Below are 18,159 nucleotides of genomic sequence, written 5' to 3' on the forward strand. Positions count from 1 at the left end.
TCTGATATTTCCCACAACCCTCACTGTAACACTCTGATATACCCCACACCCCTCACTGTAACACTGATATACTCCACACCCCTCACTGTAACATTGATATACCCCACACCCCTCACTGAAACACTCTGATATACCCCACACCCCTCACTGTAACACTCTGATATACCCCACACCCCTCACTGTAACACTCTGATAGATCCCACACCCCTCACTGTCACTCTCTGATATACCCACACCCATCACTGTAACACTGATATACCCCACACCCCTCACTGCAACACTGATAAACCACACACCCCTCACAGTAACACTCTGATATACCCCAGAAACATCACTGTAACACTCTGATATACCCCACACCCCTCACTGTAACACTCTCATATAGCCCACACCCCTCACTGTAACACTCTGATATACCTCCCACCCCTCACTGTAACACTGATATACCCTACACCACTCACTGTAACACTCTAATATACCCACACACCTCACTGTAACACTCTGATATACCCCACAGCCTTCACTGTAACACTGATGTACCCCACACACCTCACTGTAACACTCTGATATACCCCACACCCATCGCTGTAACACTCTGATATACCCCACACTCCTCACTGTAACACTGATATACCCCACACACCTCACTGTAACATTGATATACCTGACACCCCTCACTGTAACACTCTGATATACCCCACACCCCTCACTGTAACACTGATATACCCGACACCCCTCAATGTAACACTGATGTACCCCACACTCCTCACTGTAACACTGATATACCCCACACCACTCACTGTAACACTCTGATATACCCCACACCCCTCACTGTCACACACTGATATATCCCACACCCCTCACTGTAACACTCTGATAGATCCCACACCCCTCACTGTAACTCTCTGATATACCCACACCCCTCACTGTAACACTGATATACCCCACACCCCTCACAGCAACACTGATAAACCACACACCCCTCACAGTAACACTCTGATATACCCCAAAACCCTCACTGTAACACGGATATACCCCACACCCGTCACTGTAACACTCTGATATACTCCACACTCCTCACTGTAACACTGATATACCCCACACCCCTCAATGTAACACTGATATACCCCACACCCCTCACTGTTACACATTGATATACCCCACACTCCTCACTGTAACACTGATATACCCCACACAACTCACTGTCACACTCTGATATACCCCACACCCCTCTCTGTAACACTCTGATATATTCCACACACCCTCACTGTAACACTCCGATATATCCCACACCCCCTCACTGCAACACTCTGATATACCCAACACCCTTCACTGTAACACTGATGTACCCCACACCCCTCACTGTAACTCTGATATTCCCCACACTACTAACTGTAACACTCTGATATACCCCAAAATCCTCACTGTAACACTGATATACCCAACACCCCTCACTGTAACACTCTGATATACCCCACACCCCTCACTGTAACACACTTATATACCTCACACCCCTCACTGTGACACTGATATACCCCACACCCCTCACTGTAACACTCTGATATACCCCACACCCTTCACTGTAACACTGATATACCACACACCCCTCACTGTAACACTCTGATATACCCCACACCCCTCACTGTAACACTGATATACCCCACACCCCTCACTGTAACACTGATATACCCCACACCCCTCACTGTAACACTCTGATATGTTCCACACCCCCTCACTGTAACACTCCGATTTATCCCACACCCACTCACTGTAACACTCTGATATACCCCACACCCCTCACTGTGACACTCTGATATACCCCACACCCCTCACTGTAACACTGATATATCCCACACCCCTCACTGTAACACGGATATACCCCACACCCGTCACTGTAACACTCTGATATACTCCACACTCCTCACTGTAACACTGATATACCCCACACCCCTCACTGTAACACTGATATACCCCACACCCCTCACTGTATCACTGATATACCTGACACCCCTCACTGTAACACTCTGATATACCGCACACCCCTCACTGTAACACTGATATACCGCACACCCCTCAATGTAACACTGATATACCCCACACCCCTCACTGTTACACTCTGATATACCCCACACTCCTCACTGTAACACTGATATACCCCACACAACTCACTGTCACACTCTGATATACCCCACACCCCTCTCTGTAACACTCTGATATATTCCACACACCCTCACTGTAGCACTCCGATATATCCCACACCCCCTCACTGTAACACTCTGATATACCCAACACCCTTCACTGTAACACTGATGTACCCCACACCCCTCACTGTAACTCTGATATACCCCACACTACTAACTGTAACACTCTGATATGCCCCAAAATCCTCACTGTAACACTGATATACCCCACACCCGTCACTGTAACACTGATATACCCAACACCCCTCAATGTAACACTCTGATATACCCCACACCCCTCACTGTAACACTGATATACCCCACACCCCTCACTGTAGCACTCTGATATACCCCACACCCCTCACTGTAACACTGATATACCCCACACCCCTCAATGTAACACTGATATACCCCACACCCCCTCACTGTAACACTCCGATATATCCCACACCCCCTCACTGTAACACTCTGATATACCCCACACCCCTCACTGTAACACTGATATATCCCACACCCCTCACTGTAACACTGTGATATACCACACACCCCTCAATGTAACACTGATATACCCCACACCCCTCACTGTAACACTGATATATCCCACACCCCTCACTGTAACACTCTGATATATCCCACACCCCTCACTGTAACACTCTGATATACCCCACACCCCTCACTCTAACACTGATATACCACACACCCCTCACTGTAACACTGATATACCCACACCCCTCATTGTACCACTCTGATATACCCCACACCCCTCGCTGTAACACTCTGATATATCGCACACCCCTCCCTGTAACACTCTGATATACCCCACACCCCTCACTGTAACACTGATATACCCCACACCCCTCACTGTAACTCTCTGATATACCCCACACTCCTCACTGTAACACTCTGATATGCCACACACCCCTCACTGTAACACTCTGATATACCCCAAAACCCTCACTGTAACACTCTGATATTTCCCACAACCCTCACTGTAACACTCTGATATACCCCACACCCCTCACTGTAACACTGATATACTCCACACCCCTCACTGTAACATTGATATACCCCACACCCCTCACTGAAACACTCTGATATACCCCACACCCCTCACTGTAACACTCTGATATACCCCACACCCCTCACTGTAACACTCTGATAGATCCCACACCCCTCACTGTCACTCTCTGATATACCCACACCCATCACTGTAACACTGATATACCCCACACCCCTCACTGCAACACTGATAAACCACACACCCCTCACAGTAACACTCTGATATACCCCAGAAACATCACTGTAACACTCTGATATACCCCACACCCCTCACTGTAACACTCTCATATAGCCCACACCCCTCACTGTAACACTCTGATATACCTCCCACCCCTCACTGTAACACTGATATACCCTACACCACTCACTGTAACACTCTAATATACCCACACACCTCACTGTAACACTCTGATATACCCCACAGCCTTCACTGTAACACTGATGTACCCCACACACCTCACTGTAACACTCTGATATACCCCACACCCATCGCTGTAACACTCTGATATACCCCACACTCCTCACTGTAACACTGATATACCCCACACACCTCACTGTAACATTGATATACCTGACACCCCTCACTGTAACACTCTGATATACCCCACACCCCTCACTGTAACACTGATATACCCGACACCCCTCAATGTAACACTGATGTACCCCACACTCCTCACTGTAACACTGATATACCCCACACCACTCACTGTAACACTCTGATATACCCCACACCCCTCACTGTCACACACTGATATATCCCACACCCCTCACTGTAACACTCTGATAGATCCCACACCCCTCACTGTAACTCTCTGATATACCCACACCCCTCACTGTAACACTGATATACCCCACACCCCTCACAGCAACACTGATAAACCACACACCCCTCACAGTAACACTCTGATATACCCCAAAACCCTCACTGTAACACGGATATACCCCACACCCGTCACTGTAACACTCTGATATACTCCACACTCCTCACTGTAACACTGATATACCCCACACCCCTCAATGTAACACTGATATACCCCACACCCCTCACTGTTACACATTGATATACCCCACACTCCTCACTGTAACACTGATATACCCCACACAACTCACTGTCACACTCTGATATACCCCACACCCCTCTCTGTAACACTCTGATATATTCCACACACCCTCACTGTAACACTCCGATATATCCCACACCCCCTCACTGCAACACTCTGATATACCCAACACCCTTCACTGTAACACTGATGTACCCCACACCCCTCACTGTAACTCTGATATTCCCCACACTACTAACTGTAACACTCTGATATACCCCAAAATCCTCACTGTAACACTGATATACCCAACACCCCTCACTGTAACACTCTGATATACCCCACACCCCTCACTGTAACACACTTATATACCTCACACCCCTCACTGTGACACTGATATACCCCACACCCCTCACTGTAACACTCTGATATACCCCACACCCTTCACTGTAACACTGATATACCACACACCCCTCACTGTAACACTCTGATATACCCCACACCCCTCACTGTAACACTGATATACCCCACACCCCTCACTGTAACACTGATATACCCCACACCCCTCACTGTAACACTCTGATATGTTCCACACCCCCTCACTGTAACACTCCGATTTATCCCACACCCACTCACTGTAACACTCTGATATACCCCACACCCCTCACTGTGACACTCTGATATACCCCACACCCCTCACTGTAACACTGATATATCCCACACCCCTCACTGTAACACGGATATACCCCACACCCGTCACTGTAACACTCTGATATACTCCACACTCCTCACTGTAACACTGATATACCCCACACCCCTCACTGTAACACTGATATACCCCACACCCCTCACTGTATCACTGATATACCTGACACCCCTCACTGTAACACTCTGATATACCGCACACCCCTCACTGTAACACTGATATACCGCACACCCCTCAATGTAACACTGATATACCCCACACCCCTCACTGTTACACTCTGATATACCCCACACTCCTCACTGTAACACTGATATACCCCACACAACTCACTGTCACACTCTGATATACCCCACACCCCTCTCTGTAACACTCTGATATATTCCACACACCCTCACTGTAGCACTCCGATATATCCCACACCCCCTCACAGTAACACTCTGATATACCCAACACCCTTCACTGTAACACTGATGTACCCCACACCCCTCACTGTAACTCTGATATACCCCACACTACTAACTGTAACACTCTGATATGCCCCAAAATCCTCACTGTAACACTGATATACCCCACACCCGTCACTGTAACACTGATATACCCAACACCCCTCAATGTAACACTCTGATATACCCCACACCCCTCACTGTAACACTGATATACCCCACACCCCTCACTGTAGCACTCTGATATACCCCACACCCCTCACTGTAACACTGATATACCCCACACCCCTCAATGTAACACTGATATACCCCACACCCCCTCACTGTAACACTCCGATATATCCCACACCCCCTCACTGTAACACTCTGATATACCCCACACCCCTCACTGTAACACTGATATATCCCACACCCCTCACTGTAACACTGTGATATACCACACACCCCTCAATGTAACACTGATATACCCCACACCCCTCACTGTAACACTGATATATCCCACACCCCTCACTGTAACACTCTGATATATCCCACACCCCTCACTGTAACACTCTGATATACCCCACACCCCTCACTCTAACACTGATATACCACACACCCCTCACTGTAACACTGATATACCCACACCCCTCATTGTACCACTCTGATATACCCCACACCCCTCGCTGTAACACTCTGATATATCGCACACCCCTCCCTGTAACACTCTGATATACCCCACACCCCTCACTGTAACACTGATATACCCCACACCCCTCACTGTAACTCTCTGATATACCCCACACTCCTCACTGTAACACTCTGATATGCCACACACCCCTCACTGTAACACTCTGATATACCCCAAAACCCTCACTGTAACACTCTGATATTTCCCACAACCCTCACTGTAACACTCTGATATACCCCACACCCCTCACTGTAACACTGATATACTCCACACCCCTCACTGTAACATTGATATACCCCACACCCCTCACTGAAACACTCTGATATACCCCACACCCCTCACTGTAACACTCTGATATACCCCACACCCCTCACTGTAACACTCTGATAGATCCCACACCCCTCACTGTCACTCTCTGATATACCCACACCCATCACTGTAACACTGATATACCCCACACCCCTCACTGCAACACTGATAAACCACACACCCCTCACAGTAACACTCTGATATACCCCAGAAACATCACTGTAACACTCTGATATACCCCACACCCCTCACTGTAACACTCTCATATAGCCCACACCCCTCACTGTAACACTCTGATATACCTCCCACCCCTCACTGTAACACTGATATACCCTACACCACTCACTGTAACACTCTAATATACCCACACACCTCACTGTAACACTCTGATATACCCCACAGCCTTCACTGTAACACTGATGTACCCCACACACCTCACTGTAACACTCTGATATACCCCACACCCATCGCTGTAACACTCTGATATACCCCACACTCCTCACTGTAACACTGATATACCCCACACACCTCACTGTAACATTGATATACCTGACACCCCTCACTGTAACACTCTGATATACCCCACACCCCTCACTGTAACACTGATATACCCGACACCCCTCAATGTAACACTGATGTACCCCACACTCCTCACTGTAACACTGATATACCCCACACCACTCACTGTAACACTCTGATATACCCCACACCCCTCACTGTCACACACTGATATATCCCACACCCCTCACTGTAACACTCTGATATACCCCACACCCCTCACTGTAACACACTTATATACCCCACACCCCTCACTTTCACACTCTGATATATTCCACACCCCTCACTGTAACACTCTGAGATACCCACACTCCTCACTGTAACACTGATATGCCCCACACCCCTCACTGTAACACTGATATATCCCACCCCCCCACTATAACACTCTGATATATCCCACACCCCCTCACTGTAACACTCTGATATACCCCACACACCCCACTGTAACACTGATGTACCCCACACCCCTCACTGTAATACTGATATACCCCACACCCCTAACTGTAACACTCTGATATACTCCACACTCCTCACTGTAACACTCTGATATGCCCCACACCCCTCACTGTAACACTCTGATATGCCCCACACCCCTCACTGTGACACTCTGATATACCCCACACGCATAACTGTGACACTCTGATATACCCCACACCCCTCACTGTAACACTCTGATATACCCCACACCCCTCACTGTAACACTGATATATCCCACACCCCTCAGTGGAACACTCTGATATACCCCACACCCCTCACTGTAACACTGATATACTCCACACCCCTCACTGTAACACTGATATAACCCACACCCCTCACTGTAACAATCTGATATATCCCACACCCCTCACTGTAACACCCTGATATACCCCAAAACCCTCACTGTAACACTCTGATATGCCTCGCACCCCTCACTGTAACACTGATGTACCCTACACCCCTCAATGTAACACCCTGATATACCCCAAAACCTTCACTGTAACACTGATATACCCCACACCCCTCACTGTAACACACTAATATACCCAACACCCCTCACTGTAACACTCTGAAATGCCCCACACCCCTCACTGTAACTCTGATATATCCCACACACCCTCACTGTAACACTCTGATATACCCCACACCCCTCACTGTAACACTCTGATATACCCCACACCCCTCACTGTAACACTGATATACCCCACACCCCTCACTGTAACACTCTGATATACCCCACACCCCTCACTGTAACACTGATATACCCCACACCCCTCATTGTAACACTGATATACCCCACACCACTCACTGTAACACTGGTATACCCCACACCCCTCACTGTAACACTCTGATATACCCCACACCCCTCACTGTAACACGGATATATCCCAAACCCCTCACTGTAACTCTGGTATACCCCACACCCCTCACTGTAACACTCTGATATATCCCACACCCCTCACTGTAACACTGATATACCCCACACCCCTCACTCTAACACTCTGATATACCCCACACCCCTCACTGTAACACTCTGATATACCCCACACCACTCACTGTAACACTGATATACCGCACACCCCTCACTGTAACACTCTGATATACCCCACACCCCTCACTGTAACACTCTGATATACCCCACACCCCTCACTGTAACGCTCTGATATACCCCTCACTGTAACACTGATATATCCCACACCCCTCACTGTAACACTGATATACCCCACACCGCTCACTGTAACACTGATATACCCCACACCCCTCACTGTAACTCTGATATACCCCACACCCCTCACTATAACACTCTGATATACCCCACACCCCTCACTGTAACACTCTGATATACCCTACACACCTCACTTTAACACTCTGATATACCCCACATCCCTCACTGTAACACTCTGATATACCCCACACCCCTCACTGTAACACTCTGATATACCCCACACCCCTCACTGTAACACTGATATACCTCACACCCCTCACTGTAACACTCTGATATACCCCACACCCCTCACTGTAACACTGATATACCCCACACCCCTCACTGTAACACTCTGATATACCCCATACCCCTCACTGTAACACTCTGATATACCCCACCCCCCTCACTGTAACACTCTGATATACCCACACCCCTCACTGTAACACTCTGATATACCCCCACCCCTCACTGTAACACTCTGATATACCCCACACCCCTCACTGTAACACTCTGATATACCCCACACCCCTCACTGTAACACTCTGATATACCCCACACCCCTCACTGTAACACTCTGATATACCCCACACCCCTCACTGTAACACTCTGATATACCCCACACCCCTCACTGTAACACTCTGATATACCCCACACCCACTCACTGTAACACTCTGATATATCCCACACCCCTCACTGTAACACTCTGATATACCCCACACCCCTCATTGTAACACTCTGATAGACCCCACCCCCCTCACTGTAACACTCTGATATATCCCACACCCACTCACTGTAACACTCTGATATATCCCACACCCCTCACTGTAACACTCTGATAGACCCCACCCCCCTCACTGTAACACTCTGATATATGCCACAATCCTCACTGTGACTGACAGTGATAAAATTTTAGTCAATGGTAACCCCGAGAATGTTATTAAGAGGGTGGGATGTTGCGAATTCAGCATCGGCAGATTCATTTCGTGTCAATGGGGGATGGTTGGAGTTTCTCTTGCTGGAGATGGTCTTTGACTGGCCCATGTGTGGCACAAATTTCATTTGCCACTCATCAGCTCAAGTCAGAATGTTGTGCACGGTTGCTCCTCTGGGCACGCATTATTTTAATATCTGAGGAGTCATGAATGATGCAAAGCATTGTGCAATCATCAGGGTTCATCGTCACTTCTGTCCTTACGATAGACAGAACATTGACGGAGCAATTGAAGATGGTTGGGTCTATGCCACGACTCTAAGGAACTCCTTCAGTTACATATTGGGATTGAGATGATTGGCCAAGAAACACAAATATCTTCCTCAGTGCGATGTCTGACTCGAGCCAGCTGAGAGTTGTCCCCGATTTCCATTCATTGGATTCCATGACGCCACATTCAGTCAAACATGGCATTGATGTCAAGGGCAGTCAGTCTCATCTCGCCTGGTTATACCAGGCTTTGTGTACACCGATCCTTGGATACCAGGCTCGGTGCGTACTAACCCTGGGATACCAGGCTCTCTGCGTACTAACCCTGGGATACCAGGCTTTGTGTACACCGATCCTGGGATACCTGACTCTGTGTACACCGATCCTGGAATACCAGGCTCGGTGCGTACCAGCCCTGGGATACCAGGCTCGGTGCGTACCAACCCTGGGATACCAGGCTCTGGGCGTACCAACCCTGGGATACCAGGCTCTCTGCGTACTAACCCTGGGATACCAGGCTCTCTGCCTACTAACCCTGGGATACCAGGCTCTCTGCGTACTAACCCTGGGATACCAGGCTCTCTGCGTACTAACCCTGGGATACCAGGCTCTCTGCCTACTAACCCTGGGATACCAGGCTCTCTGCCTACTAACCCTGGGATACCAGGCTCTCTGCGTACTAACCCTGGGATACCAGGCTCTCTGCGTACTAACCCTGGGATACCAGGCTCTCTGCGTACTAACTCTGGGATACCAGGCTCTCTGCGTACTAACCCTGGGATACCAGGCTCTCTGCGTACTAACCCTGGGATACCAGGCTCTCTGCGTACTAACCCTGGGATACCAGGCTCTCTGCGTACTAACCCTGGGATACCAGGCTCTCTGCGTACTAACTCTGGGATACCAGGCTCTCTGCGTACTAACCCTGGGATACCAGGCTCTCTGCGTACTAACTCTGGGATACCAGGCGTTATGAGTACCAATGTTGTCATGTATTTTACCAAAGGGATTTTCTTCACATATAGACCAAGATAGTGAGACTGTGGGTCTTCTGATGAGAGTCTTTTACAAGGCCAGGTACTGGTTAGTGTTACCTCGCTGTGTCAGGCTGAGGTTAAACCGTGCGAGCAGAGGGGGAGCTGGGCAAGTTACACTGGGAAAATACAAATTCAATTATGTGTTGCTACCCAAATGAGATGAGTGCCTTCAGGAAGAGAGGTGACCAGCGCACTCTGCACTGATGCTCATTCAATTAGCTGCTCGTCTCGCCGGGCTTCTGCCCACCAGCAATCAGCTTCAAGTGAACACACATGTTCATTACATCCCATTTACCAACTACGCAGAGCACGGTGCGCCCGAGCAACTTTCTCACTGCTCCTTAACCTTCATTTACAGAGTGTGTGTGGGGGTGGGGACAGGGACTCTTGCACAGCTGATGTGTGAGTCACTGTATGTCCTTGTGTGTACAGTGCAGAGCAAGACTACGGAATAAAAATATTAATTTACCTTCTTTCATCATTCCAACTTTCAGACATTTCATGAAGCGACAGGATTGGCAGGATTTGCGTCTGCGTTTCGTTATTTCACACTCATTCCTGGCAGGGCAGCTGTAGTCGATGTTACCTGCGGGGAAAAGATATGATTAGAAATTACAGCATCTCATCTCGACTGTCACACAGACCCTCACACAGACCCTCACATAGACCCTCACACAAACATTCATGTAAACCCACATATAGACCCTCACAAAGACCCTCATGCAAACTCTCACATGGAACCTCACACAGATCCCCACATAGACCCTCACACAAACCCTCACATAGACCCTCACACAAACCTTTGCATAGACCCTCACACAAACCCTTGCATAGACTCTCAAACTACCCTCACATAGACCCTCACACAAACCCTCACATAGACCCTCACACAAACCTTTGCATAGACCCTCACACAAACCCTTGCATAGACTCTCAAACTACCCTCACATAGACCCTCGTACAAACCCTCACATAATTAAGAAGAACACGTCATCGATGACGATGAACATCTTGCCAAGGTCATCCCCACACCCCCACTACTTGCCTTCAAACAACCGCGCAACCTCAAACAAACCATTGTTTGCAGCAAACTCCCCAGCCTTCAGAACAGTGACCACGACACCACACAACCCTGCCATGGCAATCTCTGCAAGACGTGCCAGATCATCGACATGGATACCACTATTACACGTGAGAACACCACCCACCAGGTACGCGGTACATACTCGTGCGACTCGGCCAACGTTGTCTACCTCATACGCTGCAGGAAAGGATGTCCCGAAGCGTGGTACATTGGTGAGACCATGCAGACGCTACGACAACGAATGAACGTAAATCATGCGACAATCACCAGGCAGGAATGTTCCCTTCCAGTCGGGGAACACTTCAGCAGTCAAGGGCATTCAGCCTCTGATCTCCGGGTAAGCGTTCTCCAAGGCGGCCTTCAGGACGCGCAACAACGCAGAATCGCCGAGCAGAAACTTATAGCCAAGTTCCGCACACATGAGTGCGGCCTCAACTGGGACCTGGGATTCATGTCACATTACATTCATCCCCCACCATCTGGCCTGCGAAATCCTACCAACTGTCCTGGCTTGAGACAATTCACACCTCTTTAACCTGGGGTTACCCCATCTCTGGATCTGTAAAGATTTAATCACCTGCTAATGCTCGTATTCCAAGCATTGTTTGGCATCTTTGAATTTGTCTATATATGTGTTTCTGGAACAGACCTCTTCATTCACCTGAGGAAGGAGCAGCGCTCCGAAAGCTAGTGACATCGAAACAAACCTGTTGGACTTTAACCTGGTGTTGTAAGACTTCGTACTATAATTAAGAAGGGAGGGAGAGAGAAGATGGGAAATTATAAGCCGGTTAGCCTGACTTCGGTCATTGGTAAGATTTTAGAGTCTGTTATTAAAGAGATCGTGGAGTACTTGGAAGTGCATAAAATAGGACTGAGTCAGCACGGCTTTGTCAAAGGGAGGTCGTGTCTGACAAATCTGTTGGAGTTCTTTGAGGAGGTAACAAGGGAGTTAGACAAAGGAGAACCAATGGACGTTATTTATTTAGATTTCCAGAAGGCCTTTGACAAGGTGCCGCATAGGAGACAGTTAAATAATTTAAGAGCCCATGGTGTTCAGGGTAAGATCCTGGCATGGATAGAGGACTGGCTGACTGGCAGAAGGCAGAGAGTGGGGATAAAGGGGTCTTTTTCAGGATGGCAGCCGGTGACTAGTGGTGTGCCTCAAGGGTCTGTGCTGGCACCACAACTTTTTACAATTACAATATACATTAATGATCTGGAAGAAGGAACTGAAGGCTCTGTTGCTAAGTTTGCAGATGATACAAAGACCTGTAGACAGGTAGTATTCAGGAAGCAAGGGGGCTGCAGAAGGACTTGGACAAGCTAGGAGAGTGAGAAATGGAGTGGCAGATAGAACATAGAACATAGAACGATACAGCGCAGTACAGGCCCTTCGGCCCACAATGTTGCACCGAAACAAAAGCCATCTAACCTACACTATGCCATTATCATCCATATGCTTATCCAATAAACTTTTAAATGCCCTCAATGTTGGCGAGTTCACTACTGTAGCAGGTAGGGCATTCCACGGCCTCACCACTCTTTGCGTAAAGAACCTACCTCTGACCTCTGTCCTATATCTATTACCCCTCAGTTTAAAGCTATGTCCCCTCGTGCCAGCCATTTCCATCCGCGGGAGAAGGCTCTCACTGTCCACCCTATCCAACCCCCTGATCATTTTGTATGCCTCTATTAAGTCTCCTCTTAACCTTCTTCTGTCCAACGAAAACAACCTCAAGTCCATCAGCCTTTCCTCATAAGATTTTCCCTCCATACCAGGCAACATCCTAGTAAATCTCCTCTGCACCCGCTCCAAAGCCTCCACATCCTTCCTATAATGCGGTGACCAGAACTGTACGCAATACTCCAAATGCGGCCGTACCAGAGTTCTGTACAGATGGAATACAATGTGGAAAAGTGTGAGGTTACTCACTTTGGAAGGAGAAATGGAGGCATAGACTATTTTCTAAATGGGGAAATGCTTAGGAAATCAGAAGCACAGAGGGACTTGCGAGTCCTTGTTCACGATTCTCTTAAGGTTAATGTGCAGGTTCAGTCGGCAGTTAGGAAGGAAAATGTAATGTTCGCATTCATGTCAAGAGGGCTAGAATACAAGACCAGGGATGTACTTCTGAGGCTGTTTAAGGCTCTGGTCAGACCCCATTTGGAGTATTGTGAGCAGTTTTGGGCCCCGTATCTAAGGAAGGATGTGCTGGCCTTGGAAAGGGTCCAGAGGAGGTTCACAAGAATGATCCCTGGAATGAAGAACTTATCGAATGAGGAAAGGTTGAGGACTCTGGGTCTGTACTCGGTGTTTAGAAGGATGAGGGGGGATCTTATTGAAACTTACAGGATGAGAGGCCTGGATAGAGTGGACGTGGAGAGGATGTTTCCACTTGTAGGAAAAACTAGAACCAGAGGATACAGTCTCAGACTAAAGGGGCCATCCTTTAAAACAGAGATGAGGAGGAATTTCTTCAGCCAGAGGGTGGTGAATCTGTGAAACTCTTTGCCGCAGAAGGGTGTGGAGGCCAGGTCACTGAGTGTCTTTAAGACAGAGATAGATAGGTTCTTGATTAATAAGGGGATCAGGGGTTATGGGGAGAAGGCAGGAGAATGGGGATGAGAAAATATCAGCCATGATTGAATGGAGGAGCAGACTCGATGGGCCGAGTGGCCTAATTCTGCTCCTATGTCTTATGGTCTTATAGACCCTCACACGAACCCTTGCATAGCCCCACACACGAACCCTCACATAGACCCACGCACCAACTCTCACATAGACCCTCACACAAACCCTCACATAGACCCTCACACAAACCATCACATAGAACCTCACACGAACCCTCACATAGACCCTCACACGAACCCTCACATAGAGCCTCACATAGACCATCACACAAACCTTCGCACAGACCCCCACACAAACCCTCACACAAATCCTTGCCTAGACCCTGTCACAAACTTTCACATAGATCCTCACAAAGACTGAACATTGTCTGTCTTTGCATCTCATTTTGTCTTTCGCATAAAGTTTCTCCTCCCCAAGTCTCCCAGAGTTTCTTTGACTCTGACCCCCCTGTGAACTCAACCTTTCATTGTTTTTTTAGTTTTATTTTAATTATTTCCTGGGGGGTGTGTGTCACTGGCTGGGGTAAGCATTATTGCCCATCTCCAATTGCCCCTTGAGAAGGTGGTGGTGAGCTGCCTTCTTGAACCCGCTGCAACCCTGTTACGTAGGTACACCCACTGTGCTGTTAGGGAGGGAGCTCCACGATGTTGCCCCGGCGACAGTGAAGGAACGGCGATGTATTTCCAAGCCAGGGTGTGAGTGACATGGAGGGGAACCTCCAGGTGGTGGGGTTCCCAGGTATCTGCTGCCCTGTCCTGTTGGGTGGTACAGGCCATTTGGAAGGTGCTGTAGAAAGAGCTTTGGTGAGTTGCTGAAATCCATCTTGCAGGTTGTACACTCTGCCACCACTCTCTCATTCTGGTGGAAGGAATAAATGTTGAAGGTGGTGGATGGGGAGCCAATCAAATGGCTGCTTTGGTTGGTCCCAAGTTTGCTTGGTCCCAATCTAAACCCCTTCACCAGCCATTGTTACTTTAAGCGATTGCTAAAGACAAACTTTTCAAAACTTTTCCCAAATCTTCCTGCCTTTGGTTCAGAGTCACTTTTCTTTGTGCCTTCGCTGAATGGACGTGTGACATTTGATTATCGTCAAGAGGTAGTAACTAACTGTGCTTCTGTCTGTCTCTCATCTTGTTTCAGTCCATCTCACTCTCACCTCTGACTATCAGCCTGTGGGCATCCTGTACACGTACACAATTGATAAAAGGTTTCTTTCTGGTACTGGGAACATTTATGAATTGCTGTGTTCAACCTTTTGGTGTTTATAGCTACTAAAAGATTCTCAATCAGTTTGCAAGAATCAGGTTGTCATAATATACACCAGTGTATCATGATGCAGACACACACTGATGGACACACAGTGGGACCAATCAACATACACAACACCGCAGCCAATCACCAGTGAGAGCACACGCACTATAAAGGCAGGGGGCATCAGAGTTCCCGCTCATTCTAGTAGCAGCCAGCTCGGAGCACAGAGCTCACAGCCTGCAACACAGACATTCACCATGTGCTGAGTGCCTCAACTGGTTAGGACAAGGCAAAGGTCTTTAGTTAAAGCTAGTATCGTATTCACCCACAGTTCAAGTATGTTTAAATAGTTAACCTTTGAATAAAATAGTGTTGCACGACTTCAAGTGTTGGTGACCAGTATGAGATCCAGAACGCCCAGCACATCACTGGTTACAAGGTTTTTCCCAAATCAGTGTTACTCGTTACAGAATCCTGTCCATCGCCAGTCTCACTCGAAGCTAATGCTGAAATGTCAGAGCTGGAGATCCAGAACACCCAACACATCATGATACGAGGAGTGGTTGCATGCTAGCACTTCTTAGACCTACATGCAAGTGATCATAGAATTTACAGTCCAGAAGGAGACCATTCGGCCCATCGAGTCTGCACTTGCTCTTGGAAAGAGCACCTTACCCAAGGTCAACACCTCCACCCCATCCCCATAACCCAGCAACCCCACCCAACACTATGGGCAATTTTGCACATTAAGGGCAATTTATCTTGGCCAATCAACCTAACCTGCACATCTTTGGACTGTGGAAGGAAACCGGAGCACCCGGAGGAAACCCACACACACACAGGGAGGATGTGCAGACTCCGCACAGACAGTGACCCAAGCCGGAATCGAACCTGGGACCCTGGAGCTGTGAAGCAACTGTGCTATCCACAATGCTACCGTGCTGCCCCTGTGATCTGCCTTCCGCCAGCATTCCGTCATTCTGCAACATGGATAACATCAGCCCGCCGCCGCCGCTCCGCATCGCCGGCAACCTCGGGGCCAACTGGAAGATTTTCAAACAGCGTTTCCAGCTCTACCTCGAAGCCACGGACCGGGAGGGCGCCTCGGACTCCAGAAAGATTTTTCTTCTCCTCTCCACGGCCGAGGACCATGCCATCCACATTTTCAACTCTCTCACCTTTGCAGATGACGAAGACAAGACAAAGTTCAAGACGGTTCTCCTCAAGTTTGACACTCACTGCAGCGTCGAGGTGAATGAAAGTTTTGAACGCTATGTGTTCCAGCAGCGTTTGCAGGGTAAGGACGAACCTTTCCAATCCTTTCTCACGCACCTCCGCATCCTTGCGCAATCTTGAAGCTATGGGCCCACCTCCGACTCCATGATACGCGACCAGATCGTTTTCGGTGTTCAGTCGGACCCCCTACGTCAGCAGCCCCTCAAAGTAAAGCAACTCACCCTAGCGACCGCCATCGAGACCTGCGTGCTACACGAACACGCCACCAGTCGGTATTCCCATATACAAGTGGCTGAAACGGCGCGGCAAGGTCCCCACGAGGCGGAACGGGACCAAGTGATTGAGCACCTCCAGGGCCTCAGCCTGGATGAGGACGGCCATTTTGCGCGCTTTTCGCGGACTCCCGCGCTTGTACGCACCAAACGAGGGGACGGCGAGTGGAGGAATGTAATGCGCAGGTGCGCACCACGCAGGACCGCACCGCACATGTGCGGTGGCGCAGCGAACGTGCTGGCGTCACGACGTGCGGCAACTGTGGCTCCGCCCATTTAAAGCGGAAGTGCCCCGCAAAATCGCGACAATGTCTACGATGTGGAAGACTTGCCCACTATGCTGCCTGCTGCCGAGCAGCTCAGCCTGCCGATTCATATCGCTTCAGCCAGCCTCACAGGAATGTTCGGGCAATTCAACCCACGGTCACCGAGTCCGATTCCGACCTCCCACACAGCAGTGACACCGAGGACCCAAAGGGGCCTTTTCGAGTCGGTGTCGTAACGAAAAACAGGCTGTCCCCGAAGCAAAGACACCAGCCGCTGTCGGTATACAGCATCGATCCAGACGATGAGTGGTGTGCCACCCTGACAGCCAACCGGTCCCAAATACGATTCCGCCGGGACACTGGTGCCTCCGCCAATCTCATGGCGTGGTCTGCTTTCCAAAGCCTTCGTGTCAAACCAACCATTCTCCCATCGGCCTGCCAGCTATTGAACTACAATGGCAACATCATTCCTGCTACCGGTTCATGCCAACTCGAAGTGACGCACAAGTCACAAAAAGCTCGTGGGCTCCT

The 18,159-nt window shown here is 48.9% G+C and overlaps 1 protein-coding gene across 1 annotated transcript in view; it reads right to left on the bottom strand.

The window, feature by feature from the left end:
• LOC140402260 (estrogen-related receptor gamma-like) overlaps positions 1–18,159 on the bottom strand; it is a 180,232-nt gene that overhangs the window by 132,936 nt on the left and 29,137 nt on the right. The window contains exon 3 of the mRNA XM_072489892.1: positions 11,354–11,470. Within this exon, the coding sequence (XP_072345993.1) occupies positions 11,354–11,470 (117 nt within the window). The remainder of the gene's footprint in view (positions 1–11,353; positions 11,471–18,159) is intronic.

Source organism: Scyliorhinus torazame, chromosome 25, assembly GCF_047496885.1.
Source record: "Scyliorhinus torazame isolate Kashiwa2021f chromosome 25, sScyTor2.1, whole genome shotgun sequence".
Lineage (NCBI taxonomy): Eukaryota > Metazoa > Chordata > Chondrichthyes > Carcharhiniformes > Scyliorhinidae > Scyliorhinus > Scyliorhinus torazame.